Genomic DNA, 27,913 nt, shown 5'->3' on the forward strand with positions numbered 1-27,913 from the left:
CACTTGATTACCCATAAGGATTACGTGCACACATTCTTTTATTCTAGTTGGACTATACCTTCCCGGTGCTTGCTTGAGCTTCCAACTCACTCTCAATCTTTGTCCAAAGGCCCTTCGCCCTGAATCCTGATATCCAATAGTTGCCCTTCTCGTCCTTTCCGCTTATAGGCCAGCCCTCAGGAAAAGCAGGATCCTGTACGCACTGGATATACGATGAACGAAGCGGTTTACCATCTCTTGATTCTACAGCAGCTGCCCCAAAATCAAAGTCAAAAAGCGTAGCTTTTTGCCAGTTGGAGTAGAACAGATTGTACATGCCAGTATCGCCAAAGAAGATCGGCATGCGTAGTGTTGCGCTGAATTCGCGTTGAAGTGCTGCGTAGGCTTCGACCTGTGCTCGCGTACCTTGGCTATTGATGGCTTGACGGAACTGCAGAGCGAGCCAGCTCAGGGGCTTCGTAAGGATGTCCCGCGCGGGGAGGATAACCGTTGGGAAGCCGAGGGCCATGGAGATGTAGGGGCGGTCAGGGGGAGAGAGGAGGTCTGAGGCGAGGACTTTGCGGAGTGACATGGAGTTTTGGGCGGCGACGGTTGTGGTTGAGTCTTTGCCTAGATGGGAGGCACAGAGGCGAGTCCACCAAGCTACAAGGACATCACCCTCGGTGACGAAGGGGCCCTCGCCTTCGGCAGCGTTCTCAGACAGTTCGCGGCGGACATCAGCCACCATCTTCTCCCAGAAGACGGCGGGGATGCAGACCATCCTGATCTCCTTGGGCCCGGCCAAGCCCATGATGTTTCGGAGGGCATAGCCAGCCAGTCCCGCGTTGCCCACTCTCTGATCAGCAAGTAGATGAGGCTCAGTAGGATTCTTGCCAAAGTCGGCCAAGAGGTCGGTGTCGTGGCCAATTGGCGTTGGGATCTCGTCTTCACGGCCCTGCAGCATCAAAGTCCAGCCCTGGACGATGGCTTTCTTGCCCATGGCGTCGAACGCTACATGCGGCCAGTAAAGAGACATGCATGTCTTATCGCGGAAGGTCGTGATGTGAAGTCCAAGTGTTGGGCGGTCCGTTGAAAGGTAGTCGTTCAGAGAGAGTGTGGCACCGTTGGGTCGAGTTAGATCAGACAAGTCTTCAGGGTCACCAACGATAGCTGGGCCGGTGAGATTCTGCGGCTTGGGGATCTTGGAGGCTACAGGATGATCACCCGCGTTCACATCGTGATGGGTATGTGAAAAGGCCACCGCGGGCCGTGAAGAGCTAAACTCAGCAGGCACATGGTATTCCACTCCACCTTGGGCCTGGACGACGAGCGTGAGAGGAACTCATGATAGTCAGGTGAGATAGTGGACGTACGTTTCTCCTGAGCCGGCCACCCAACTTCCTATATCCCTCGCGATCAACGAGCCTCTCTAAGGAATCACGGAGCTTATCGGGGCTCAGTGCATCATCAAACACAAAAAGTGTGTAAACGATAACTTTCTTCCACATAACCCCGTCCTCGAACCAATGCAGGGGGATAATCTTGTCTGTGGGCACTACAGTGGGTGCACTCTGCGAGAGTCCCAGCCATTGAAACATTGCTTTTTCGTTTGCGTCGTATTTTTGAGAAAATATTAGTAGAAAGAAAGAAAAGGATCAGCCTTTGGGACTCCGAGAAACGGGCGAGGGAGGCAAGACATATGGGGAGCTGGCCCGTAGAGCCGGACAGGGACCCTTTGCTAGTCCCCGAAGCTCAGGGGTTTGTCTCGCAATGTCGAATGATGAATTGCCTTGTGGGACCCCAGAATGTGACTCTATGTTGGTTCCTGGGTGTTTGTCAAAATACCAGGGTATGGCCCCATTGTTGGATCGCGTTCCCATAGGCGCGGGAACCTGGTAGTTTTTCGATACCCAGAGCTTGGATCAGGGGCCTTTTTTATGAAGTAGCATCGTGGGTTTTACAGCCTGGTTTGCAATCAGGAGATGACAGGGGTAAAATCCTATCGGCTCAACGGTTTCCTCATACGGCAGATATACGACCCGCTTCGCTTGGATCTTTAACAATGAGCTTGCTCGCTCGGTTACGCCTCCTCCCGTCGGCTTATACTTAGATCCCGCACCTCCATTTCGAGAAGAGGAAGCGAATGTGGCTGTCTTGGACACACGACCGCAGCCATGCCTGTTGATAAGGAGCTCTGGGGTGAGTACGCTGCAGGCGCCTTCATGATCATACTGCGGTTCTTTGCCCGGTGGAAGGTCATTGGCATCGAGAACTTTGGACTCGAGGATGTCTTTATGGGCGTCGCCCTGGTGACTTACTCTGCCATCACAGCGCTTATCCATCTCATCACGCAGTACGGCAGCACCATCGGCCAGACGCCCGAGTCGGTATACCTCCTTACGGATGAGCAGGTCGCGAGCTTCGTCATCGGGCAGAAGCTCACGTTTGCCGACTGGCTGATTTATCTCCTCTATATCTGGTCCCTGAAGTCGACGCTGCTGGCCATGTTTGCGAGGTTGGCCAAGGATCTTCCTCGGGAGGAATTAATCCTCAAGATTGTGATTGGTTATACGGCATTTGCCTTTGTTGGTGCGGCGATATCACACATTTGCGTCTGTTTGCCGGTTCACAAGTCGTGGCAAGTGGTGCCGTATCCTGGAGGTGAGTCTTCTCAGTAGCGTCAAACTGCCAAGTTCTGGCTAACTAACCTGATCACAGATGCGTGCGCACTGCGAAATCTCAATTACTACCTCGTTAGCTTCTTCAACGCCAGCTCCGACCTCGCCATCATCGCCGTGCCCGTCCCTATCATCTTCAAAGCCCGAATCCCTCTTTGGCGTCGCCTCCTCCTCGCCTCGCTCCTCTGCTCGGGTATCTTCGTCATCATCGCCACCATCCTCCGCTCGTACTACTCGCTCAAGTCGATCACGCTTCTCCCCGTCGCTTCAGGCTGGACCTCGCGCGAGACCTTTGTCGCTGCTGTCGCCGTCAGCATCCCCGGTATCAAGCCCCTGTTTAGTCGCTCGCGCTGGTTCCGATTCCGTTCCACCGCCGATGACGCCGCCTACTATAATGGAAGTCGGGGCAAGAAGGGAACACACGAACTGGTAACTTTCGGAGGATCTGGTCAACGTGGTAGAACCGACATGGAAGAGGAGGGGGCTGCTGACTGGAGAGTTAGTGGGAAGGAGATCAAAGGCACGAGGTTGTCATCTGATGGCAGCGAGGATATCATCTTGTCCAGTAGGGACGAGCGAGGAATGCCCTCGATATATGTGACGAAAAGCTACAGACTCTCATCTGAACAGAGAGGTAGTTCCAGTTGAGAACAAACAAAAACGATTGGTTATGATTGTTACCTTGCGCCTCCACATGTCTTCAACCTATGTGAAACCCTCATTCCTTATCCCCTCAGCTGATCCTCCCTGATAATCCAAATCATAGGAATACCACCAACTTTGACAACCCTACTCTGAACTTCAGCTGACTAAAGAGACTGCAAATCAAACCCAAGAGATCCAAGACCCCACCCCACCTCGTGAAGTTTGCGCTGTTCTTCTCTCAAAAACTTTGCAATGCCAAGATGCAACTCCTTCTCAGCCAGCTCGATAGCTCTCGAGTACCCTGTGACAAAGTCTGGCATCGCTCCCTTGCTGAGGAGGAATCGTAGCATCTCCATCCTGCCATGCTCAGCTGCCCCCTCCAGTGCTGTGCGGCCCTCGTCAGGAGCTCCCGGTGCATTTATCTTGGCCCCCCTTGCAAGTAGGAGCCTCACGAGTTGTATATCCCCCCGAATCGCGGCAGCTTGTAAAGCGGTAACACCGCCAACTTGGGCCGGGGGCGCGTTCACATTTGCACCACGATCGAGAAGCAGCTTGACAATGTCAATATCTAGCTTTTTAGCAGATATGGCGCCTTGAAGAGCAGTTCGGCCGTTCCATTCCGCGGCGGGAGTATTGACGTCTGCCCCCTGGTTCAGTAGGGACTCGACAATGCTAAAGTCCGGATCATGGGAAGACGAGGCAAGTTGAAGTGGAGTGTGGGGAAAATAAGGCTCCTTGTTCGCGAAAACACCCATCAGGAAACCGGAGGAGTCAACATGGCTAAAAAGCATGTATTTCGTGGCATCTCGATACTTGTTAATTTCTTGCAGCCAGATTGAACTTGGCGAGGGCATCTCAGGGATCATCGTGTCGCCACGGACTGGTCTAGGACACCGGTTGATATTTGCGCCGTATTGCAGTAAAGACCGAATAGCCTCTGGGTCTTTCTTTAAGACGGCCAGCTGAATGGGTGTCATTCCCTCGTATTTGTCCTCGGTTCGTGCCCCAGCTCGAAGCGCCAGTTCCAGACATTCCAGTTGATCTGCAATTATCAGCTCATGGAGAAGCAAATTGCTTGTACTGTTGCGGCGATTGAGTGGTGCACCAAGATTAAGAAGATTTCGAAAATGCATGTTCACATCGGCATTGGTCTTGCGGTCTCTAGGATTGGCAACCACAGCCTCAAGTAAAGTGGCTCCTGTAGTTGTTGCCTTTGTGGCGACATCGCTTCTAGAATCAATGAGATAGGCGGCTACCTTCCAATGTCCCCCGCTCAAAGCGGCGTAGAGGGCTGATTTTCCATCTGTGTGGTCGCTGCTCGGAGGTAGATTGAGAGCAGCTCCCCGACTGATGAGGTGCTGCACTAAAGCAAGGTGACCCCTCCCTGCAGCGACACTGAGGGCACTTTGCCCCCTTAATCCATAGCCATTGATTGGAGTCCCTGCGTCGATGCAGGCATCACACTCGAATATGGAGCCTTGTCTCGCATATTCAGTGAGGAGATATCGATGCAGCCAGGTCTCATCATACCCAGCGTCGAGAAGGACGCGAAGCAGCTGGCTGCCGTCAAAGTAATCTGAATCTTGTGAATCCAAGAAACGCTGCACTGATAGGGCCGTTTCACCACAGACTTGCGCCCCTGCTTGTAACAAAAGGTAAAGTGTGTCTAAATAGAACCGGCTGGAGTGAATCAGTCTTTCCCATGTGCTGAGAGAGTTTCGAAAGGCTGGCATCCCAACATTCGGGTCGGTCCTGCGTTGCAGAAATGTTCTCGTTGCCGCCAAGTCAAACGACTCGATCGCTCGACACATGGCTTGTTCCAAAAGCTGCGGCGAAACGACACCATAGGCAAGAGAGACCTTTGAAAGTTGTTGGTTACCTTCCCTGGCGGCAAGGACGAGTTTCTGACAGACAAATGTAGAGTGGTGCCCTAAGTGTTTTTGGAAGAGCGCATGGATTTCTGGAGACTTGCAAGATGCAGGCGGGAAGTGGATTTGATCTGGAAATGTGGCCCCCGCATCTAGCAGAGTCTGGGCTGCGAAGTGGTCGTTCCTGGAAATGGCACACTGGAGGGCTGGACCTCCCTGGCTGACATTGACCCCAAGAAGGATGATTAACTCCAACATTGAGTGTCTGCACCAATCAATAGCAAGAGTTAAGACTTTCGAGTGCGAATAATAAGGAACATGTGCGTATTCTGAATCCGATCTGAGATCAACCCCGTGAGACCCGAGAAGTTTTGCAAGCTCCATGCTGTCTGTCTTGATTGCCAATCGAAAAAGTATCGTCCCGAGGGGGCCCGACATGTCTTCGTGGTGACTCTTCACTAGGCACAAGAACTCCTCTGAAGAGACAAAGTCACCCATTAGACTTATTGCCTCCGCATTACTGCGACGAAGGCTATCCGCCGCTTTGGACATGGCCCTAAGAAACGCGGAGCCAAAAGCAAGGCGATTGACAGCGGGGAGTCGAGAAAAAATTAAGAGGGCTGGCGCATGGCCCTTCTTTAATATCCAGCAGATCAGGAGAAAGCTCTCTTCCTCATCAAGGAGATTGTTGGAAATCATATACACAATGACCGATAGCGCTTGAGCAAGAGAATGGCCTTCGACGATGTCGAGAAGGCCAGGAGAGAAGTTGAGTTGGGCTCGACCCGCCAGCCTGCTTCGTGGCATCCCCAGGATCTTCGATTTCGGGAGTTCCAGTAGCTCCTCGATCGACTGTATTATTGGTTTGAAAACTTCTGTTTGTGCTGGGCTGATGTTGAGACTCGGTAGGAATTGACGCCGACTGTGATCAGGGACAAAGATGCCAATCCGCTTGGCGATGTCCACGGCCGCCTCACAACCCTTCAAGGTGAGACCAGATATATCTAGATAGAAATGATCAGAGAATGAAAACTTAAGGTTTGCAGGGGGGAATCAGAGTACCTGGGGAGTTCCAGAAGGACGCAAAGGTGTGTTGAAAGGGAAACAATGTGGTCAGGTTAATGGAAGGTGATAGGGGTAACCAATGCGAGCTGGATAGCGCCGTTTCATCGCTTTCCATTTGCATCTCGTGGGTGCCGCTGAAAGATAGGGACTCTAGCAGGTCAGGAGGAAACTGATCCAAGCTGCGAAGAAACATGGGGGGAGAAGGGTAGATGGCGGTTCCAGCAGATGCTAGGACACCTGGTTCGACGTCCATCTCGGCCAGACCAAACTCTTCGTCGGCATCCGGCTCATCGCTCTGGGAGCTCGAGGAGTTCTCTCCTTCTCGTATGGGTTGAATTTCATCGGTACTGAGGTCCCGGGGTAACTGGGTCCCGGGCTCTGATGAAGCTCGGATTTCAATTCGATGTTGACCGATAGTACCAATGCCTAGGTCTATCGATCGTTAGGTTTGAAAATTCATTAGAGACTGAGGGGCTGGATGAAAGGTACCTATCGCCATGTCTGACTGGCTGCCGTCCTTGCAGAACTTGGAGTATCGGCGGATGGACCTCGCCACACTCTCCTGTTTGACGGCCTTGCCGCAGACATAGATGACAGACTTGAGACCATTGGCCTCTCGTTCTCGGATCTTGGGTATGAGGATGCTCCATTCTTTGGAACTGATCTTCTTGCAACCACCGAACTTTGCCTTGAACTGTCTGGGTCTGCGTCGACGTTAGGTTCAACCATGTTTTGTGATGTGCTGATCGAAATACTTACGTGACTGCCAAGTTGTACTTCCGAAGGAGAAGTTGAATGACCTCGTTGGCGGTTTTGCCCTCGTCAAGGTACCAGCGGTTGACTTCTCGTTCGTACGGCTTCCAGTCAATTGCCATGTTGAGGGAAGTAAGACAAGATCAGTAAATGAGAGGAAGGTGGTGAGAATTAGTGAGTTGGTTTCAGTGTCTGCGTGGTGCTTGATGCAGGGCAATGACATCTTGCAGTCGAACAGACGAGACTCTTTATAATTTAGCAGACGGTCTTAGCATTGTAGCCATAACATGTATTTCATCAGCGCAGGCTCTGCGTGGCAAACATTTATTGGGCCTTTTGGCCAAGGCGACCTGCTTGGTTGCCTTTTTTTTCTGCACTTTTACCATCCTGAAGAGGGGCCTTTTGGTCACCCGCCATCAGTGAGGCTGAATTCATGCAGCCAACAAAAGGACTTGAGGGTCTTTTGGTCGCGTAAGCCTCGGTACCTGATTGCATGTATCTTGGTCAGGCTCCGAGATGGCTATTTGGTCGTTTTTCTGGCCCTTGCAAGGCGTTGACTGAGGGCAGGTTTCGACGAGGTCGGACTTTGGGCTCGTTCAGGATTACAATTGGACAGATTCCATGGCATGAATGAACGAGGCGATGCGGAACAATGAGTAGCTTATCTCTGTTGGACTTGAGGGGAGAAGCCAGGACAGGAGAGCGTGCTGCATCATTGCTTGGCACAGACGGACATCCAGTGGTGATGGCCTCGAGTGGGTTGTTCACCTCTACCCGGGCACTGAATACTGGAATTCTATCTACTTGAAGAAACAAAGAATATCACTTGATAAGAGGGAAAGAATACAGGCAGTGGCATGAACAACCCTTGAGATGATAATTGACACAACCAAGGCTGTGCGCGGTTTCAGCTGAACAGCGGAGAGGCCCTCACAACCCATGTCATCACATGACTTTGGGGGCTGGAACGAAAATGACCATGCGACGAGCATCTCACCTTTGCCTCTTTCATGCTGACCCCGCAAGCTGTCTTGTTTATTCGAATGCCCTCACTCGAGCACCAGATTGTCTCATAGCTCGAGCCACCCTACAGCACGGATCTGCTACTGCGGGGTTAAATCCACATCGAAATGTCCTCACTCAATCTTACCAAACCGCCATTTCCCTTAGGGGACACCGAAGACGAGATTAGACGAGATCCAAAGCTATGCCGTACTTGTTGGAACCTCTACGCCGGCTCAGCTACCACCGCTGTTCCGCTCCCGGGTATCTCGATGCATGAGCACTCTGGCTTCACCAACGCGGCCAAAGCAACCAAGGAGGGACATGTTGATAAGGCCCCGACCTGGGCAAGCTCTGGGCGCATAGACTATGCCTCATGGCAGATCCAAGTTTACCTCCCCGACATTCCAGAATCGCGGGCATCAGGTTGTGTGTCCTGTTTATTGCTGACAGAGGTCTTGAACAAGCTCACCAACGGGACTGTGAACTTCCAGGACCCCGAGCTTTGGTTGGAAATCATTTTCTGTAAGGGGAATGCAATGAGGGTTAAGCTCGTGAGAGGAGATCCCCCGGATGACTTTGACATGTTCTCGGATGGGCAGGGAGGAGACTGGGATGTTATTGAAGGCTACGAGTTGTACACTTTGCCAGGTGAGTCAGGCAAGCCCTATGTTGACCTGATACTGATTCATGGTTATCAGGCTCTCCATGTCCGTGGCCAACCATTGGGCCATGCATGACTATCGAGAAACCGGACTGGAGTTTACCGGCAGAGATTGGCGGCCGTGCCAGGCACGTCGAGTTGGACCCTGCGTCTGAATCATCTTTTGACAGGATCAAGAGATGGATCAAAATATGCAAGACGGAACACGCCGTTTGTTCTGAAGCCGAGGCCAAGATAATGCGAGACCTCCCGAAACGAGTCATCGATATTGGTCCTGAGTCAAATGACGGGATCCACGTTTTCGAACGGGAGAATCCCGCCGAGAGGATTGACGAGCCGTATATTGCGCTGTCTCATTGCTGGGGAAAGACCCAGCACTTGGTCTCAAAGAAAGCGACTATTGATGAGCGGAAGAGGAATATCCCGTTTGAATCGATGGCCAAGACGTTCCAGGATGCAGTCATAATCTCGAGGAAGCTGGGCATTCGATACATTTGGATCGACTCGCTTTGCATCATTCAAGATGATGACGACGATTGGCAAACAGAGGCAGCCAAGATGGCTTCCATCTACAATGGGGCGGAATTGGTACTCTCCGCCACTGGCTCGGTGGACGGCAGTGGGGGCTGTCTATTTAAAAGGGATCCATACGTGGCGGTTTCTGGAACCTTTCCGGATGGCAAGCCTTGGGAGGTCTATGGTCGAAAGACCCTTCAACATAGCGTGTTTGGGTGGAATGTGGAGCGCAACATGGCCAAGGGCTCGTCCAATCCCATCGTGGGTACGAGACAGACCGATGTTCAAGATCACCCATTGATGACTCGAGCTTGGTGTTTCCAAGAGAGGCTGTTGGCGACGCGGGTCCTCCACTACACCAAGAACGAGATTGTCTTTGACTGCCTCTCTTCGATGGAGTGCGAGTGCGGAGCACTGGAAACGCACGACGAAGACCCATTGATACCCGCCCGCCGCATCATGAAGACGGGACACAAGTACATCACGGGGACCAAGAGTCTCCGGGCTGGTCGGACATGGTTGACTAACCCTCGCAAGGGAGAGGACAAAGAGTTTGATCAACATCATGAGCTATGGCGCGACCTGATTGTTCAGTACTCTCAGAAGCAGATCACGAAAAGAACAGACGGCTTACCCGCCGTGGCTGGATTGGCTCACGAGTGGCGTAACGGTTTGACGGGGAAGTACCTCGCGGGTCTGTGGGAGAAGGATCTGCTGAACCATTTGCGCTGGATGCCTGATGAGGCGGAACCTGAGGAGGAACCCGACGAGAAGAAACCCAGCGAGAAACCAGAGTACATCGTTCCTAGTTGGAGCTGGCTGAGTGTTCAGCGAGGTGTCACATGGGGCGTCGAGAGCTTCATCGACGACACGTTCTTTGTGGACGTCGACTTGAGCCGTACCGATTGCCAACCCAAGAAAGAAAACAATCCGCTCGGAGCAGTGAAATCGGGCTATATATTCCTCACAGGTCGCGTCATGCCCCTCACCTTCTCCATCAGAGGCAAATCCGTCTGGCTAGAGAAGAAAGGCCACGAGACCAAGAAGGAGCTTGAAAGGCCCGACAACCTGTCTCGGTTGCGTAATCTGCCGGATAAAGTGGTGTACTGTCTCAGATTCTGTCGCCGTCCGACCACGAGGAACGCGTATGATGACGATTCGGCCCTTGTCCTGGTCAAAGCGGATGCGGAGGCCCGGGGAGACCAGCCGGACGAGGTCCGAGGGTATGAGCATGTGTACCAGCGGGTTGGGTTCATAAGGAATTATATGACCAATGCTTGGGAGCATGAGCGTGATTCAGAGAAAATAGGTCTGTATGTGATTTGATGCATGGCACAAGTGTTGCACAAGACGGAATAAGTGGTTGTCACTGGATATATGGATAGAAATAAGAAAAAATGGTTGTGCCCGAGATTTTTCGGTCCACGATATAGCATCATTTCACAAGCCAAGATTTGCCAAGTCACGCCAAAATGGGGATAATGTCAGGCTCAGATCTTGACAGGGCAACTAGCGGTTTAATCTGGGGGACCCTGCTTTTTATTTCCACTTGTCCCTGGACTTCTGAGTGGGATTTATACTTGTTTGGTCTCAGCCATGGGACCGGATAGTTTGATCTCCGTCCCACAATAGGGCCTTTCGCCATACGAGATTGGCAGGAGCAAGTCTTGGCTTTTTAGATCTCGGGATGCTACGCTGCGAGTGATTTGGGTTTTTTGCTTTCTTTGCTTTTCCCCTGACTTGTCTGCTGTGCCGTGTCTGATGTCGATCTTTGGTCCATAGCGGCAGAGTTGTCTCGGAAATTCCAAGCTCTGCGGCCTTTTTTCGCTTTGTGTCTACATACTGTGATTTGACCATCGCGCACTAACACGTCGATCACCGTCTTAGAGTGAACCCGGGACTTGGTTCAAGTGGGGGAGTCCTGGTGTCGATCATCAAGATGCAGGACACAGGGGAGTAAGACACATGTGCCGCTGTCAAGAATAAAGCTCTTGACCTTCGCAGCTGGAATTTTCTTCTCTTCGAAGCTTTGTCTCCGGCGAAACTTTGTTTTGTTTGCAGCAACAATGGACAAGGTTCCGGCTCTTACTATTTACAACATGCCGCCGAGTCCCCCCAACTGGGACTCGGTGGGCGTCTTTTATGTTACTTTCTGCGCGGTATGGACCACGCTCGTCTTTTCCGGCATGGCATTTTGCCTGGCCAACCGTCACAACCCTATCCTCAGACTACGAGGCATGCCACTCTCTTTTTCCGCCATCGCGTTTCTTCACTGCTACTGGGTCCTTGGACAGGTCGTGTACCCCATCGGGGCTACAGTGCCGACGGTCCTGGCGTACGATATTCAGTATTTCTTCATGGGCATATGGTTCCCGCTTGGTATCGCTCTTTTCCAGGCTTCTAATACTCGTTTCCTTCATATCGCAAAGCTGCAGAAGCAGTTTACTAGTCCTCATCTGCGGGCCAGCATGGGGTGCAATGGGTCTCACAGTTCGTGGCTGTGTCGACTCAGGAACATGAACTACACAAAGAGGATAATGATCTTCATTGGCTTCGGGATGATCTTTCAGGTGAATATTTGTTTACTAATCATTCTTTGTACAATGCTGACTATTGTTAGGTTCTTCTCACCGTCGGTATGTGGCTGGCCTGTCGCAAGTACCATCCTACGTTTGGTATTCCTGGCACCGAGATCCGTGGGGCGACGCTCCCAGAGCAGTTGATCGATCTGGGTCGAGGCTGGGAGTGGTGGCCATCTGTTCTCTGGCAGGTCATCTGGACTTGGATTGTGAGTGTGTGTTGGTTAACTGAAGGCTCATCACTGACATGTTGCAGGTCGCTCCTATTCTCATCTGGCGAGCTTGGGGTATCCGTGATACCATGGGATGGCGGACGCAGACCATTGGGTGTTGCATCTCCAAGTATGTCTTCTCACTGCTTTGACGTTGGTATTCACTGACAGTTAATCAGCTTGCATGCTACGCCCATGTTCTTGATTGCGAGTTATGTGCCTGCGTTCAACAAGGTCAACATGTATTTCGCTCCAAGTCAATGGTGAGTACACCTTCCCTACAGTCAAACAAGACATCCGGTTCAGAACATATCACTGATAACTGCAGGATCCACCTCTCCGTCTTCATGTTTGAGATTTTCACCGTCTTTGTCCCTGCATGCCAGGTCATCCGGCAATGGGCGCAGGCCAAGCGTGCGGCCGCCCATAATGCCAGGTGGGAGACCGACTCACAGATCACGACACTCAGGACGTCTCATTCCATGGAGCGCAAGCACTCTCCCTCTCAGAGCATCACTGATAAGAGTCAGACACTCGATTACTCTGACTCGACCGTAGGAGATCGGTTGTTTACTATGAGTGCTCTCAACCAGGTCCTTGATGACAACCCTGGTCCGCTGCAGGACTTCTCGGCCCTGAGTGATTTCTCTGGAGAGAACATTGCCTTTCTTACTCGTCTTTCAAGGTGGAAGGCTTCCTGGCATGCGGAGCCTTCCAAGGAGCAGACTATCGAGGCGTACAACTGGGCCCTCGAGATTTACGCCGACTTTATTAGCCCCCGCGATGCTGAGTTCCCCCTTAACCTCTCCTCTCCTGACCTCAAGTATCTTGAGGAAATCTTTGAAAAGGCAACACGCATCCTCTGCGGCGAGGCCCGCGTCGACCCTGCCCTGCCCTTTGAGATGCCTTCCTCCGCAGGAACAGGATCAAGCCGTTCACCAACACTCACAAGCAGAGCTCGCTACACGGGCGAAATCCCCGACACCTTTGGCCCTACAGTCTTTGACGCCGCAGAGAGCCACGTCAAGTACCTCGTCCTGACAAACACATGGCCCAAGTTTGTCAAGGAGATGCAGTCTCGAAGACGGTCTAGCGAGACTGCACGAAGTGGCTTCTCCGATGAGTCGGACATGACTTTTACGAGCCGCGTGTCTAACAAGGTTGCTACCTTTGTTCGTTCTTTGGTTTAAAGCGTGTGTGGATAATCCGTTCCACCTTTTTTATATGTGATTATTCGTCTTGGCTCAACGCCTGTTTCATTATTCTCTTCTTGTATCTAGTTTTCTTGTATGTATTACGAACTTGAAATAGCGAATTTGTCAGGGTATTTACCATTGAGCATTCATGCTTATTCAGTTTCTTGTTGATTGACCCATGAGCTAATCGGTCTCTGGTTGGAAACTCTGCTGGGGAAACTTTGCTGGGCCATGGAGGCCTCTAAGTTCACACTTGGTCAGCCTGCCTGAAGTAGCTTTATGAGGGGGTTCAACCCTTTCTCTCCCATCCTAAAAGCACACCCGCGTGCTCATACCTAATCGAGTGGTTAACTCTTCCTTACTTCCGCACCTAAAACCTAAAACCTCTTCTTTCCGCAGACCTAAAACTACTCTTTTTGATTCAATTCCCGGTCTCTGACCTGAGGTTGCTCTCTTTATTATTATGCATTGCTAATGGCCATCATCCATAAGGTCGCGGACGCAAGGATATCATCCGAGCACAATGGGAAAGAAGACAGTTTTCAACGCAACGGTGACCTTCAACCTGACCCGTGAACAATCAGCGGTTTATAATCAAGGTTAACCCTTTCACTCCCACCCTAAAAGCACACACGAGTGCTCCCTGGTGGAGTGGTTATCTCTTCCTTAATTCCGCTCCAAAAAACCTATAAATTCTCTTCTATCCGCAGACCTAAAAACCACTCCATTTTTGACTCTCCATGTTCGAGAGTACCTAAAATCATCTTTTATTTTCTGTTTTATGCCTACTTGCACGTCTAGTTCATCCTCTACTTTTACTGTCAAGGCCTCTTCTTCGTCTTCAAGCACCCCAAGCCGAAGCCACCAAGTTACAATGAACGCCGTGTGGATGACTTCCGGCAGCTGTTGTAACTTTTACTAGTCTTTCCAGCCAACTCGCAATCTACTAGATCGCACTGATCAAGTCGAAGAATAAGATTATTATAGAATCTACTTCCTATGGATTCACTAGCTTGTGAGACAGCCAGGGGCTGGCTAAACTTCCCAGATAAGCATCCGTCTCCCTTCTCATAATCATTTTTTTCTTTCTTTTTCAATGACGTCTTAGTCGTACACGAGATCAAAGAACACGCTGAGAGACACACAGCAGCATCGAAACCCAATGCTGGAAAACACGGTATTGCGGTGATCATCGCCGTCAAGTCTAGAAGAGGTCATCAGACGCAGAGCTGAAAGACGAGGTTGGCGAGAATAAAGAACAAGAAAATCCAGAAAATAGGCCAGTGCAGGTATTCAGTCCGTGGGTCTTAGACTACCTGAGGAGCTTCCGAAGCTGTGTCGTTCATCTTGGACGTCAAGAGCGTACGTGAGTTTGGATATGATGTGAAAGTAGTTGAGAAAAGGCTAGAACCAGCCTGAGGGATGGACGGATGGGAGTCCTATACTTATACATATCTGTTCATTGCTGCCTGGCGAGTATAAACTTCCTAGTTAACTGTTGAGATTGAGCCATGTGAGTTTGAAAATGCATGGCACCTCAACGTGTTACGTGATCCGATTGCTATCATCAATGACGTCTCCAATGGAGGCCTCAGCCACAAAAGCAAAAGACACAGCCATCAATACATGATGGCATCAAAACCCAATCGCCAAATCGTAAGACACCGTAAGGATGTTATTAAGACTGCGGTTGGAGCTAACAAGCGGCTTTATGATCAAAGATCTGAAAATGGATGAAGCTCCACATCATTTCGTACGTGCGGTCGTTCAACCTGCTATCCTTTGCCCAGTGCCCGTCCTCTAGCGAAAGACAACCAGGACTTGCATGGCATTATAATTCGTAGCACAATAAAATCATGTCTGGTCCAAACATTTGTACAAAACTCATGCCACTTCGAGTCTTCACAGTGAGAGCCAGTGAGTTGCAACAAACTTGTCATAAACTGCCTGTAGTCCGCCCTCTAACTCAATTTTCGTTACTGTGTCCTTGTATTCTATCCTGGCCATTTAGCACATGCCAATTCGTTGGTTCTTTTTCTTAAACCCCAATGTCATTTCTGCCAATTACCTCGCATGGGAACTTGACAAGGCCAAACAACTGGCGCAAATTCATCGATATGTCGTTCCGAAAAGATTCTCCGGGACGTCCTTATCCGCCATAAATAAACCAGATTCTAGATCAACCTCGCTACCTTTCCTACCATGTCCGGCTTCTGCTGCGCAGTGGCGGCCTTGACAATGCCCCTTGTCTTGGTCCTTAATCTTGAGCGTGAGAAGCCCCTTGGTGTATCTCCATTGGACATCAAGCATGACAGCGCCGATGCCCAGGGTTCCAAGCCACAGAATTAACAAGAAGGCGATCGCAGGGATATTGAAGATGTAGCGCAGGACAGCGGGATTGAAGTGAGAGGTCGCCTCAGTCCACTCGGCGAACTTTATAGGGGTAAGCTCAGCACATATTTGACAGATCCAGTAGCCTTCGGCGAGCTGCGCTAGGAGAAGGAAACTGGAATAGGTGACGGCGAGGCACTGAACATTCCACGATGTGATGTTTCGCGAAATAAAGTCCAAATGTGTCGGCTCAAGGGTATTATCGTTTGATGGGTCATTGATGTGTGTTTGATAGTCGACCGACTTGCAGAAGGCACGGTCATCCAACTGCCAGAGTGTCCAGACGAGGTTGAAGAAGATGAGGAATAGAAGTATCCAGAAAGTATTCGTGGTCAAGCTTTCACCGAATGGTTCACCTTGGAGCCCCTGGGGGTCCTCTAGAAGAGTTGATGTGTTTGTTGTTGTGTTCATTGTGGTCGTGATTATTAGTGTGAGCCTGGAAATGATGTGAAGGGTTCCTAGTGATGGGGGAATGGCCAGAAATATCACTGCGGATGAACGAGGGAGAGCCTCATATTTAGTAGCGGTTCTTAATAATCCGTTTGCTGTTTATTGTTGCCTAATGGAGATCAACAGGATAGACTCTTGATGTGTAGTCACACGGCCATGAGAGTTTGAAGCTGCGTGGCCTCTCGACATCTCTGTCACTTATTGTCACTGGTGACCTTCATTAGAATACCTATTTCTAAAACCTATACCCTTTCGTTTCCCGCGAGAAAAGTGCCAATGATTGGCATCAAAAATGGATGAGAGAATCTTTTCATCCAGAACAGCAGCAGGATATGGGGGAGTGGACTGAACCCAACCATCTGGACACGGGGACACTCGGGGAATGTTGAGGTTTGAGGCAGTGCCATACTTAACCTAATCTGATAGATAACAACAGAAATTAACAGTGTGAATCTGAGAAGCGAGGAGAGAGGGCCGAGTGGCTACGATTACACTATTGAAATGACCACGCTGCGCACAGATCGAGGCAGTGCTAGTAGAAGCTTATGCACCTAGATGATGCGTATTAAATGCTGCCCATATACATACTCCAGACAAGGAAACTCATCTTCTCCCTCACTGGGGCTTATAAACGTTGCCTGCGCGTCCTTGACCTCGCCACGAGCAAGCCCAATGCGCTTGAATGTTGCAGTCTCACCATCGACCAACTCCAATAACAAGATAAAGACGACATTTTCGTGCCTGCTCTCACCCCTTCGTGCCAGCATGCAGTACAAATTTGGCTTGGAGTCCTTATCCCTCTCGTTGTTTGGAGTGTCGAGGTAGATATTTGGTTGCATGTCCTTCTCCGTTGAAACTTCGACTTGGACACCATTCACCGCCATCTTCCAGTCCTCTGGGTCAATTAGTGACAACTTGTTTAAATGACCGCGTAGATGAAGCCATCCGCCTCGCAGCATACCCCATGTGTCGTCGGTGACATAGTCCAGATGTACCTCTTCCACCTTGATGAGTGACCGACCATCCGTCCCAGTGTCAGCCGGAAACAGGTGCCCTACTGATGCCACCCATGACCAAGAAGGAGCTCTATAAGTGGTTGGTGTTGAAGCTCCAAAGAAGCAGTCAACATACCAAAGCATCTCAAGCTCCAAGTTATCACGCCACATGCCAGCGACGTACTTTTGTTGCATAAAACCTCCCATGGTCCTTGCCAGAGCAGAGAGGGCGACTAGTCTATCGCCGGGGAAGGTGAGCTTGCAGTTCGCGTATAGATGGACAATTATCTGCCAGATATGCCTGTACTCTCGGCTTGATAAACCTGGACGTGGAAACATCCCCTTAAGACGCAAGTCAGAGGACGTGCCAGCGCGAGGTAAGCCCTCGGGGTAGGCATCTGAAGCGAATTTCTCCTTGCATTCCCATACCAAGTGGCGTTTGCCGAAATGCAAGACGCGAGGGGCTAAAAGACGTTCTTGGAGAACCCAGGCTCGTGTGTTTACCAACGATCGTGTAACTTCGGTGTCCCAATATCGATCCTCGGATATCAAATAACGAGAGGTGATTCCTTTCAAGGCGCATTCTATCGTTTCGGGAAAGCATGTGTCCGTATCTCGAGTGTTGAACAAAGAGTGGGTGGCGTCTGGGGCGTCGCTCGCAGAGATATTGCATAGCGACCTGGAGTAGACTTTGCTCATGAGGGTCACCTCGTGATTCCAGTCAGCGAGATTGTCACCTTCCTGTATGATGCATAGGGAATCGGTCCAGAGGTATCGTACGCCCAGGCTGCGAGTCACGTAGAGTGCGTCTTGGTATAACTGAGGCAGCTGGGACGAGGGTACTCCCCTGACCATCTCGTCATAGTTGTCCGTTGTCAGCTTCATGCAGTTGACAAGACCCCAGCAATGGCTTAGAGTCATATAACCCCCGGTGACGACATTGGTTCCTGTTTCTACCAAGGTGCACCGTCGGTCTGTATCTGCCTGGGATCCGCAGTCTAGGAGCCTAGTAGGGTACCAATCCCTTTCAGGGTTGACGTCTTTGCACTTTAGGTGGTTTCTGACGCAATTGGAGATCCATTCCTTGGCCGTGGACAATGTCGCGGGGGACTTTGTGCTTTCTGGGAGCCGTTTGACGGTATCCGTCATGGATGATTCTATCAAAGTTAGACAGCAAATCGTGGAAATAGATGTGTGATTGGTACCTTCCAGAGGGTTAAGTATGAAGAAGATGCCATTTCTCCGTTCAGGAGATGACTGAAGCATCGAAGGATCAATAATGATCTCTATGGCCTCACAGTGATGCCCTTCGGGATAATGAAGCAGCATAGTCCCTCCAGGCCATTTACGGCCGAGCTTGTCCGGAGACAGTGGAGGGTCTTGGTCGTTTGGGGCTGTCTCTTCGCCGAATGGGTCCAAGCGCTCACGAATTCGGCTGCAAAGGAAGCATCCCTGATCAGCCGAGTGTTTCAGGGTCCATCGATCCCGGTAGGACTCCCTCTTGCCTGAGGAAGTCTGGTCGTAATGGGGGTTGGTCTCTGGAATAAGCAGCTCCTTGCAAAGTTGGCAGACTGTTACTGGGGGTGGACAGTTCATACTGTTTGACTCTTGGTTTGGACGTTTGGAGAGATGCTCGAGTGCGTCTGCCTATTCAGCCACACATGGGGTGGGCTTTATCCTGTCTTATTAGCCGCCGAGTCCTTTATGGAGCACAGCTAGTGAAACCTCAGCCAATGGTAGATCTCCTCGGCGGGGACTGTCTGCTGGCATTGCATGCTGACCTAAGATAGCGAATTGAAGAAGCAGCCGAGGGCTCATTGGGACTTGGTGGTGGAGTCTCTCAGCTGAGATTGCTTGAAGGGACATCAATGGGTAAACATAGTGTGAACGCATCGCTAAAACTCGGACTCGAGTCTACTATCACGGATTTGTATCTAGAGTACTGAAGCATTATGGAACGAGACCCTGAGGCTTCTATACAACATAAGCCACTTTCCTCTCCTCGTAAAATCGTTCCTCAGCTCGCCGGCGCCAACTTGCTGGAGAAAGCCAGGACCAGGTCACATTTTCCCCTTCTAACAACCCCAGCCTCTTGTAATCCGTCGATGTCGACGACTCTTTTCCGAGAACCATGTACCAGTCGCGGCCCCCAATCTTGGCAAGTCTCATACAGAGAACCACAGCTCCGTCAATCATGTCTTCAGGGTGGTCAGGGATAAATCTTGTTCCTTCGCCACTATGGTACCGGACAAGAGTGTGGGAGACCTCGACTATTGGTTCATCTGATCGCATGGATCGTCGTTCTGTACGGCGTATTCGTAGTGTAGCAGGGGATGTCCAGCCAGAAAGTGTCAACATAGCCGAGGACATTTCTCCTGTCCTGTCCAGGCCTGTTGGGTAGCAGTAAACGTTGACGGCGTTTGTGTATATCTCCTGGAGCTCAGATCCAAAGTAGGATCGGCCCTTGTGCTGGTAGACTATCTCGCCCACGATAGATGCCCACGACCAGCTTGGAGCGCGCCATTCTTTTGGTTTGCCGTCTTTCCTGCACCCGTACTTGGTATCGCGGGTCCAGAGAAGGCCCTCGACCAGATTGCTGCGCCAGAGCCCGGCCATGTAGTCATCGTTGAGCAGCCCTGATATTCGACTTGCGAGACCGGAAAGAGCAGGAAAGACGTCGCTTTCGTGTGTCAGGTTTCCCATTACATGTGAGTATCTTTGTGCAATAGCGTACCAAAGGTATCTTAACTGCATCGGTGTGACATCGCTGGTCTTGATCGACTGACTACTGACGAGTCTGCGGAACTCGAGATCATCGCTTGGTTTGTCATGGTCCTTGCCGCAGTCGCAGGAAACGCATGTTCGGCACTCCCAAACCAGTTCTCTCTTGGCAAAATGAAGCATTCTAGGCGATAGAAGACGTTCTTGAAACACCCATGCTCGAGTGAGAAGAGGCCACTCTTGCTCGTTGTCTTTTGCATTGGTGCTCTCATGCCAGTGATTTATGGCTTCCCGGCTGTTTGGGTAGGCGAGGCGCACCCATATGTCATCGATGAGTCCATGGCCAAGTTCAGACGCTGGTATACACTCCAGATAGACTGTCTCTTCGTCTTCTTCAGCGTGCAGACCTTCTTGGTGGCCAGAAGCCTTTGTGGCGGCGATAGTAAGCAGCGAATTCTCATAGATCGAGGCCATCTTGGGAAATTGACGTTGTTTTTCTTCGGGCGAGTCTTGTGTGATGCAAAGAGAGTCTATCCAGAGATATCGTAGCGAGAGGCGTCTACAAACAGAAACGGCCTCTCGAAACGTCTTTGGAAGCGCCTCCATCGGGATCCCGGATTTGAACGACTCTATATTTTCCTCGAGTGTCCGCAGGGGTTGGTCAGAGCTCCATCTATGGCTCAAACAAGCGTAGTATCCCGGCTGATTCTGCGTGTCCATAAGTCGAACTGTTGAGTCCCCGGAAACGCCCAAGTCAAGAACACGGTCGGGGAGGGGTTGTGGTTCACTCTTGTTGCAGTGCTCGTGCTCTGTAGTACACTTCATGATCCAAGATTGCATCCAGTGCAAACTGGCTTCGGATCTAGTGTCGTCGACGTAAGCTTTCGGTGACGATAGCATTGGAATGTCAGGCCCCTTGCCAAAGCAGTAAAAGCTGAGACTTGGCCAGTGGGTATGAACATCGCCCGTCTCAACCTGAATCGTTTTATCATAGCGATCCCATGTGAGAGTAATCTCGTCACCACGCCGATATCGCCTCCACGGGAGGAATAAATCGGAAGTGATATCCTTGGGCGGAAAGAAGCGTCTGACGCCTGCTGATATGATGGCGCACGTTGTACAATTGCCTCGGTTCTGAAGGACCTTGGTGTAGCTTATCGAGATTTCACCATGGTAAGAGTTGAGATTGTGGCAGAGCTCACAGATTGGCTTGGTTTCAGTCCGCCTGAAGTATTTCAACAGGCGTTTCATGACGTTCAAGGCCCCTTTGATCTGAGACATGGACCATGTCAGATCGCGCGTAGTCCGCCTTAGATGCCCCGTTATCAACCATCTTGGAATTCTTCGGATATAGGCGCGTCCCCAAATCCTCTCTGCAATTTGATTAAACAGATCAAGAGCATATGAAACGAGGAACTTGGCGAGATATACCACGAAGAAACAAACAAAGAATGAAAGAAACCAGTGTTCTTCAATAAAGTTTGGATTTATCGCAATAATCAGGTACCCGATGACGAGCCAAGGGGCCGCTGCCACGATGAAAAAGAAAAGGGTAGATGCCGCCATGGAGACAGATTCAGATAGTGCCTGCACGAGGAGCTGAAATGCCTCTTGGCTGGCTTCGTAGGCGATAGAGATGGCTAAGCGCCGGCTCTCTGGATGGGAGACGTCTTGGATGTAATCAAACGGTTCCATGAGAGGCAATCGGTATGATTAACCGTCAATCTTTGGCCGTTCGGGTAGTTTGGAAGGTCTTGGTTCAGCTGACTTGTGAGTTCAAGGGAGTGTCGCAGAAATCAATATTGTGGCTGAGTTAGCTGCACTGCGCCCCAATAATAGGCACCCAGCTTGCCCGGCATTGTGATATTAATTCTGGTAGCGTTGTACATCACGTCAACCTTGACTAGCTGAGTAACTAAGTCTTTATCTCTGTGTCCTTAATTTGCTTCTACAGTAGCTTCCCCGAAGTCTTCCTCGCCTGGGCGTGACGTATCAGCTCAGGATTCATGCATCTCTTCTATGGGGTCTAAGGGTCTACTGATCATAGTGTGTCAGTAGGCAGTTGTCATAAAGAGTCATGTCGATTCCTTTTAGCCTGAGGTGTTCCTAGAGGCCTGTGTTAGACCCTGTTCCGACCCATTCTGCACCGGGGCAGACAGCGGATTAGACACCAGTTCTGGCTCCTGAACTGGAGCCCCGTTCTGTGAGAATTCCGGAAAATCCGTGTCCGCATACAAATCGAGTGACGGATCAACTGGCCGCCGTATTCCACTCCCGTGCACCGGCACCGGCTGGGCTGGGGGTACGACGCCATCTGTCATCTCGACCCCGTGGTGGAACAGTTGCTCCATCTCAGTGCCTTCCCACCCTGTGTAGATGGTTTCGTGAGAAAGAATAAGCCCTCCGTGACGGCTCCTGGCAGCAGCCTCACCAGCGGGCAGGTCACTGCCGCTACCAGACCTTGGCCCATATTCAGAGTTCTCAGCCGGACCGAAGTCGGGCTCACACAAGTAGACGAACTCGCTGCTGCCGGTCCGGCACTTATATTTGGCCACGCCTATGAAGCCCAGAAACCAAATGGTCGAAAATGCCAATACGCACCACGAAATGAGCGGCACCGTCCACCAGGCGGGGGATCCCAGGGTGATAACCTTTGACGGCGGGACCCAGCCCGTGATGATTGGGTAGAGATTCCCAACGAGATAGAGGCAACCGCAAGAGATACTCAACTTCGGATTCACCGACCCCCGAGTCATCTGGGCCCAGCTCCTTTGTACGGGCCCCTGATTCGGGACTTGATGGTATCGAGGTGTCAGGGCTGGTTGCGTTGTCGGGGGACCGCGGAAATGCAGAATCAGGATGCCGAGGGCAAGGAAGAAGCCGAACCATGCCGATGTCAAATAAGCAATAAGTCCAGAAAGAATGGAGTAGGCGTTGCTTGCTGAGGTGTTGTACGTGGCCAGGATGAGGACGATGCAGCTGGCAAAGTGGAGGACGAGGGCGCCGACAGGCGTCTTCTCCCGGTGGTTGGAAGGGTTGAGAAACTTGAAGAAGCGGCCGCGTGGTTTCCGATTACCAGCGACCTTCTGTGCATCATACCCCTGCGGCTCAAGGACGCCCTGGTGCCCGTTCTCGGTGGGCTGGTTCTTCCATTTGCGCTCTCCTCCTTCGAGCCACATGAGGAACTTGCCAAGACTGACGTCTCTGTTACTCGCGAAAAAGCTCGTAAAAGGGAGGAAACCCTGCTTGGCAATCTCTTGCTTCATTCGTGCCGCCGTGTATGTCATGACGACAATATTGCCGAATGATGAGATGGCTAGGAATGCGTTAATAGCGCGCTTGATTTTGTAGCCCTTCGGGTGTTCAGGATCAGCGTCGAAGATGTTGTAAAAAAACGCCTGTGCCACGTTTTCACTCTCCTGGACATCTGTCGGGACGATTATCATCTGTGATGGACATGAGTTAGTCGAGGATGCTATGGAGAATTCGGAGACAGCTAGTTCAGAGGTCTTACATAGCAGATGTTGACGGCCATATACAATGCCGACACCAGGCCGACACCCCACCACATGGATCGAGGATAAGTCTTCCGCGGGCGCTTGATCTCTCCCAGAACCTTTGACCAGAGTTAGTCTTTTCTGGAATCTGTCGAGGCGAACACAAGTTGTAATCTACTCACATAATTTGGCTGGTCGAACCCTGAAAAGGCAAAGACTGGTTCGATAAGTTGGGGGTGTTCCTTGCGGGGAGACAACTCTACTACTTACTGATAGATAGGAAGGCCTGTGCATACGCCTTACCTTCGCTTGAGGAGTTTGGTGGACTAGTTGAATTGCTTGTCCTCCGGTCTGGGATCTCTCTCGCCCCGGACGGCCCACCAGCAACCGCCCAAGTGGCAATGATCATGAAAACCAGCATCAAGACCTTGATGAAGGCAAGGAGATTGTTCAGCAGGATGCCACCACGACGAGAGAAGGCGTGGATCAAGCATGGAAATATCGCAATGACGATGGCGATGCCGCGAATCTTGCCTTCGCCGAGCTCACCAACGTCCGTTTGCGGATTCGCAGCCTCCACGAGACGCAGCGCGCAATTGATGCAATTGCCGGCCATGTTTCCAATGCAAATGAAGCTGATGCCATACAGGACACCGCTGAGCATCACTATGCCCTTCTTGTACCGCGGCCAGGGGAAAACGTATTGGAGATAATGGAGGTCGCCTCCCGATCGCGGGACCGACTGCTCGACACCGTCGATTACATATCGCGGTACGTTCAGCCCATACTCGACGTAAACGTGAGTTCCGGTGAGAGCATAGACGCAGCCGCAGAGCCAGAAGAGAATTGCGATGCCCGGGCTGCGGACACCCAGCATCACCTTATTGGGGCTATCGAAGATTCCGGTCCCTGCTCAGCAGCCTCTGCTTAGCATTGCCCTTGAAAGGCACTTTGATATCCGCCAGAAACCACATGGTAACATACCTATCATTCGGTTTATCACTAGGCACATGACGTCGATATAGGTAAGACGAAAGGGCTCCGTTGGAGCCTGAGTGACGAAGTGGTTTTTGTTGATTGGCATATCGATCAACCGCCGTACGAGACTTCCGTCATTAGGATTGACCTCGTTTTGAGGCTGACGGGAGCTGCCGCTATGCTCGGCAGGCTGTGTGGCATCCATGGTCGGTCAAATTGGGGAAGATTTCAGCCAGTGGGAAGAGTGAGAGGCGCGACTTTAGCATTCAAGCTGAATCCGACAGGACCAGGGAGACGATTTTTACAACCATTCAGGCTGCCAAAATATGTAGGACACTTTCTCGAGGGGACACATCCGATACTAAATACTTACCAATGAGCCGAACAGCCCAAATGAGGCGCGCACCATAAAGCTCTAGTCAGCCTGGGCATCAGGCTGGGGATGTGTCTGAGGTCCTGCCCTGCAAGGGAACGGTTGAGACTCTCAAGCCTGAAAAATGTCAGTCTTGGCAAAGCGAGAAAACGCCACCGGTCGCCTTGTTTTCACTGCGAGGCTTGCTGCGCCTGCAAGGAGTGGATAGTTTGCCTCTTCGGTGAGTACATGTCACGTAGGAGCGAGGGTGCACAGCCGGAGCAGCTGAACAGACATGCATATGAGGCTTTCGATAGTCTACCAGATACATCGTCGACCAGCCCTCTCAGTAGCATTCCAAAAGTCCTAGCTGAAGGGGTTTGCGTTCCCATCATGCAGCCACCACTTCTGGTATCTCACTCAGGGAGGCATCTGCTGTTTGCCTCGCCCCTGACCCCGCCCTTGACGCGGCCCATTGCGGCTCTTATGAACTCTTGGTACATTAACAGGTACTCGACCTCTCCCCGCCTCCTCGCTGTTGATTCCGCATGCAAACGCCCACAGGATTGACTGCCCTGCTCCTCTCGTGGTTATTGAGTCGACATGGCTGGTGTTATTCAGCTTGGCGACGCAATCAAGTTTGCTGAGCTTGCCTGGACCGTCTGGGAATATGGATGGGCAAGGGAGCACAACGCAGGTCAGTTCGCAGTTTCTCTCTACTGCCAGCCGTCTCCCAAGCTGTTGCCGAGCCTGTTCCTGTCTGTGGCAATGGCGCTCGGGTTCAAACCTCGCGTCCTGAGGGCCGAGCCGGCCACCAGTTTCTTGCTATTTCCTTATCGTTGAAGCAGCTGACGCCGAGAAGGTGAAAACTATCGCGACTTTGGCGCCGATGTCCGCACACTTCACAAAAGCCTAGCGGAGCTCGAGAAAGCCGTCGGCAGAGCTCAGGAGTCGCTCCGTGATCATGGGGCGTGGGACACTGACAGCCTAGGTGGTGACCGGGACTCCCTGTTGGAAATCATTGGAGATTACAATGCCACTCTGAACGAATGTTATCAGCTCCTCGAGGACAATCGGCGTTACGCCCAGACAACGGGTCCTATCAGGAACATTGATTGGAACCTCAACATTATGCCTCAGGTCGAACATCTGAGAAGTCGGATCCAGATGCACACCTCTCGCATCCAACATGTTCTGAAGCCCTTCCAGATGTGAGACTGCCCACCTGCCAACTCTCGCGATCCTATGATGAGAATTCTGGTTCTTTTGCTAACTCACTCTGTTTCTACAGCGACTTGGTCACCAACATCCACAGAGACTTGGATCGGAGGTTCCGGGCCATGCACAGGGATGTACAAGACGTCAAGAGGACCATGAATTCTTTACTCAGACACCAGAATCCCGGCCTCGCAAGCAAAATCGAGCAAGAACTCGAGGGAGAGCTTTGCTCTGTCGAAATATCAGACTCGTTGTCGGGCAGGTTGGAGCACATGCTCGAGCGGCGTCAGTCTCTGAGGTTGCCGGAGATGGCTGACTGTTTTCTCATCCACCTAAGAAGGGCTACACTGCAACCTCAGCTCGACCCAAACAGCTTCGCCAGGCGAGCATCAGTGCCTAACTACTTGCCGTTTGCTAAATGCCAGCTACTAATGAATAGGATGAAGGGGCTTGATGAGCTGCAGAACCCGCGGAGGACCTCACATTGGCCTGGGTATATCAGCAGTCTTGAGGAAGTAAGATTACTATACACTCTCGTGTATGCTCGAATGATTGATGCTAATCACTCAACAGGAGTTGTCGGAAGAATACTCCCGGGTTCAGAGTAAAATAATCGTACCTGGCACCTCAATGTACAAAGACGAGATGCTCGCCTTTTGGCCAGAAGACGAACCCCGGACGACGGCGGCACCGATAGCCCCGGCGGTGGAAGATACCTGTTTGTTCCAAGGGTATGCTCTCTATTTGATCTCGTTTCTGCACTGATGCTGACCTGACGTCGCAGGTCTTTGGCGACTCTGTCGCCTGACATAAGTCGGCGCGAGGTACAACTACTGCGACACCTGGACTCGGATCACCGCTTCAGAATTCTTGAGACTTTTGAGTCAAACACCCTCCCACCGAGAAAGGATTCAAAGGTGCTTGACTTTGATCTTCGCTCTGCTGTCCTCATTCCATTGTATGCCGACCCGATGGGCCGCAGCACGGCAACTCGGTCACTGGAGATCATAATCGAAGCGAATAAATCACAGCACCGCTACGTTTTCCTCTGTTTGCAAGATGTTTTGGCATTCCAGGCGGCTGTAACAGGCTTCAAGGTTGTGGACGGCTACATGGAGTGAGTCTTCTCTTCCAAAACATGGATACCTGCAGACCTAGCTAATTCGCCCAGATCTCATGCAATAGCTAAGTTTATCATACATGGAAAAGAACCCCCCGAGGACGTAACTATACAACTATGGATACCGAGAGGGTGGACCGATACCGATGACTCGGCGACGACTACACCAACCGACAGCCCGATAGGTCGGAGCTCTGGCTATAGGTCGTCTACGCCGTCACTTGTGGAGAGGGGTTGGGAGTGGAATCGCTATCCCGTGCCAGAGAGATCGCAGACTCTGCCCATCATTTGCGTTCGAACCTCTCCTCTGATGGATGGTTCACTTAATACGACCTATTCCCCCACGGGGACAACCATGACCACACCTGATCGGTTTCCCCAACCGGAACGTCAAAGCCGCTCCTATAGCATTTCTTCGTATAGGTCTACCGCCACAACCTCCTCTGGTATGAGCCACAGCAGCCTAGGCTCTGAACACAACGTCACCGTTAGGCTAGAGGGTAGTAGCATTGGCACGGGCTACGGCACAATCCGTCAACCTCCTCCCAGCCCGCTTCTGGTGCTGTTCACGGGGCCTAAAGGCCCTGAGTCCAGGCGTTCCATCGTGGCCATCACGCTCGACAAGTGGACGGAGCCTCAAATGCATCGATGCAAGTGTCTGCAGTCTCCGGAATGCCCCATCACGGCTCTGGAGAGCAGTCGCAAGCTGATAGACGCCCGGAGGTTCGACGGCGACAAGTGGGACCTTCTACGGCTCGCGGCGTCGCGAGGCGGCGAGCAGCGTCGGGATGGACTTATCCGCGTCAGCATCTGTTTCCCCTCCTCGGATCTACGAAGGAAGTTTGGCGGGGGGCCTTGTCAGTGTTCCAAGGAGACAGAGGGCGAGCTCGAGGCTTGCCACCTGCAGGGGCACCAGGGTCTCTTGGGGGTGGTGAGGGATTTCCACCGGAGGCTGCTGATACAATATTACAGGCAGACTGACAGCCTGGTGGACGTGATGAATAGTCCCCCTCATAGGTGATCAGTTTGGGTGG

At 51.5% G+C, this 27,913-nt stretch overlaps 9 protein-coding genes across 9 annotated transcripts; 4 read left to right on the forward strand and 5 right to left on the reverse strand.

The window, feature by feature from the left end:
* Positions 1-52: 52 nt before the first annotated feature.
* On the reverse strand, positions 53-1,577 carry NCS57_01262500 (uncharacterized protein; the record flags this gene model as incomplete). The annotated part of the gene is made up of 2 exons (XM_053062292.1): positions 53-1,297; positions 1,353-1,577. The coding sequence occupies 2 exons, from the start codon at positions 1,575-1,577 to the stop codon at positions 53-55; spliced, it is 1,470 nt and encodes a 489-aa protein (XP_052908820.1).
* A 576-nt stretch (positions 1,578-2,153) lies between these two features.
* On the forward strand, positions 2,154-3,305 carry NCS57_01262600 (uncharacterized protein; the record flags this gene model as incomplete). The annotated part of the gene is made up of 2 exons (XM_053062293.1): positions 2,154-2,640; positions 2,698-3,305. 2 exons carry the CDS (start codon positions 2,154-2,156, stop codon positions 3,303-3,305), a joined length of 1,095 nt encoding a protein of 364 aa, XP_052908821.1.
* A 161-nt stretch (positions 3,306-3,466) lies between these two features.
* Positions 3,467-4,168, reverse strand: NCS57_01262700 (Clr5 domain-containing protein; the record flags this gene model as incomplete). Its single annotated transcript, XM_053062294.1, has 1 exon — positions 3,467-4,168. The coding sequence occupies one exon, from the start codon at positions 4,166-4,168 to the stop codon at positions 3,467-3,469; it is 702 nt and encodes a 233-aa protein (XP_052908822.1).
* A 3,950-nt stretch (positions 4,169-8,118) lies between these two features.
* Positions 8,119-10,496, forward strand: NCS57_01262800 (HET domain-containing protein; the record flags this gene model as incomplete). Its single annotated transcript, XM_053062295.1, has 2 exons — positions 8,119-8,641; positions 8,692-10,496. 2 exons carry the CDS (start codon positions 8,119-8,121, stop codon positions 10,494-10,496), a joined length of 2,328 nt encoding a protein of 775 aa, XP_052908823.1.
* A 740-nt stretch (positions 10,497-11,236) lies between these two features.
* On the forward strand, positions 11,237-13,151 carry NCS57_01262900 (uncharacterized protein; the record flags this gene model as incomplete). The annotated part of the gene is made up of 5 exons (XM_053062296.1): positions 11,237-11,740; positions 11,791-11,958; positions 12,006-12,091; positions 12,141-12,224; positions 12,290-13,151. The coding sequence occupies 5 exons, from the start codon at positions 11,237-11,239 to the stop codon at positions 13,149-13,151; spliced, it is 1,704 nt and encodes a 567-aa protein (XP_052908824.1).
* A 2,115-nt stretch (positions 13,152-15,266) lies between these two features.
* On the reverse strand, positions 15,267-15,959 carry NCS57_01263000 (uncharacterized protein; the record flags this gene model as incomplete). The annotated part of the gene is made up of 1 exon (XM_053062297.1): positions 15,267-15,959. The coding sequence occupies one exon, from the start codon at positions 15,957-15,959 to the stop codon at positions 15,267-15,269; it is 693 nt and encodes a 230-aa protein (XP_052908825.1).
* Positions 15,960-16,549: 590 nt separating this feature from the next.
* NCS57_01263100 (HET domain-containing protein) lies at positions 16,550-20,188 on the reverse strand (the record flags this gene model as incomplete). Its single annotated transcript, XM_053062298.1, has 4 exons — positions 16,550-18,150; positions 18,199-18,590; positions 19,131-19,673; positions 19,728-20,188. The coding sequence occupies 4 exons, from the start codon at positions 20,186-20,188 to the stop codon at positions 16,550-16,552; spliced, it is 2,997 nt and encodes a 998-aa protein (XP_052908826.1).
* Positions 20,189-21,804: 1,616 nt separating this feature from the next.
* On the reverse strand, positions 21,805-24,394 carry NCS57_01263200 (uncharacterized protein; the record flags this gene model as incomplete). Its single annotated transcript, XM_053062299.1, has 5 exons — positions 21,805-23,160; positions 23,229-23,330; positions 23,394-23,428; positions 23,482-24,120; positions 24,196-24,394. The coding sequence occupies 5 exons, from the start codon at positions 24,392-24,394 to the stop codon at positions 21,805-21,807; spliced, it is 2,331 nt and encodes a 776-aa protein (XP_052908827.1).
* Positions 24,395-25,144: 750 nt separating this feature from the next.
* Positions 25,145-27,900, forward strand: NCS57_01263300 (uncharacterized protein; the record flags this gene model as incomplete). Its single annotated transcript, XM_053062300.1, has 6 exons — positions 25,145-25,238; positions 25,404-25,752; positions 25,833-26,274; positions 26,333-26,490; positions 26,544-26,876; positions 26,931-27,900. The coding sequence occupies 6 exons, from the start codon at positions 25,145-25,147 to the stop codon at positions 27,898-27,900; spliced, it is 2,346 nt and encodes a 781-aa protein (XP_052908828.1).
* Between the last annotated feature and the right edge of the window lie 13 nt (positions 27,901-27,913).

The sequence above is a fragment of the Fusarium keratoplasticum genome, chromosome 10, assembly GCF_025433545.1.
Source record: "Fusarium keratoplasticum isolate Fu6.1 chromosome 10, whole genome shotgun sequence".
Taxonomy (NCBI): domain Eukaryota; kingdom Fungi; phylum Ascomycota; class Sordariomycetes; order Hypocreales; family Nectriaceae; genus Fusarium; species Fusarium keratoplasticum.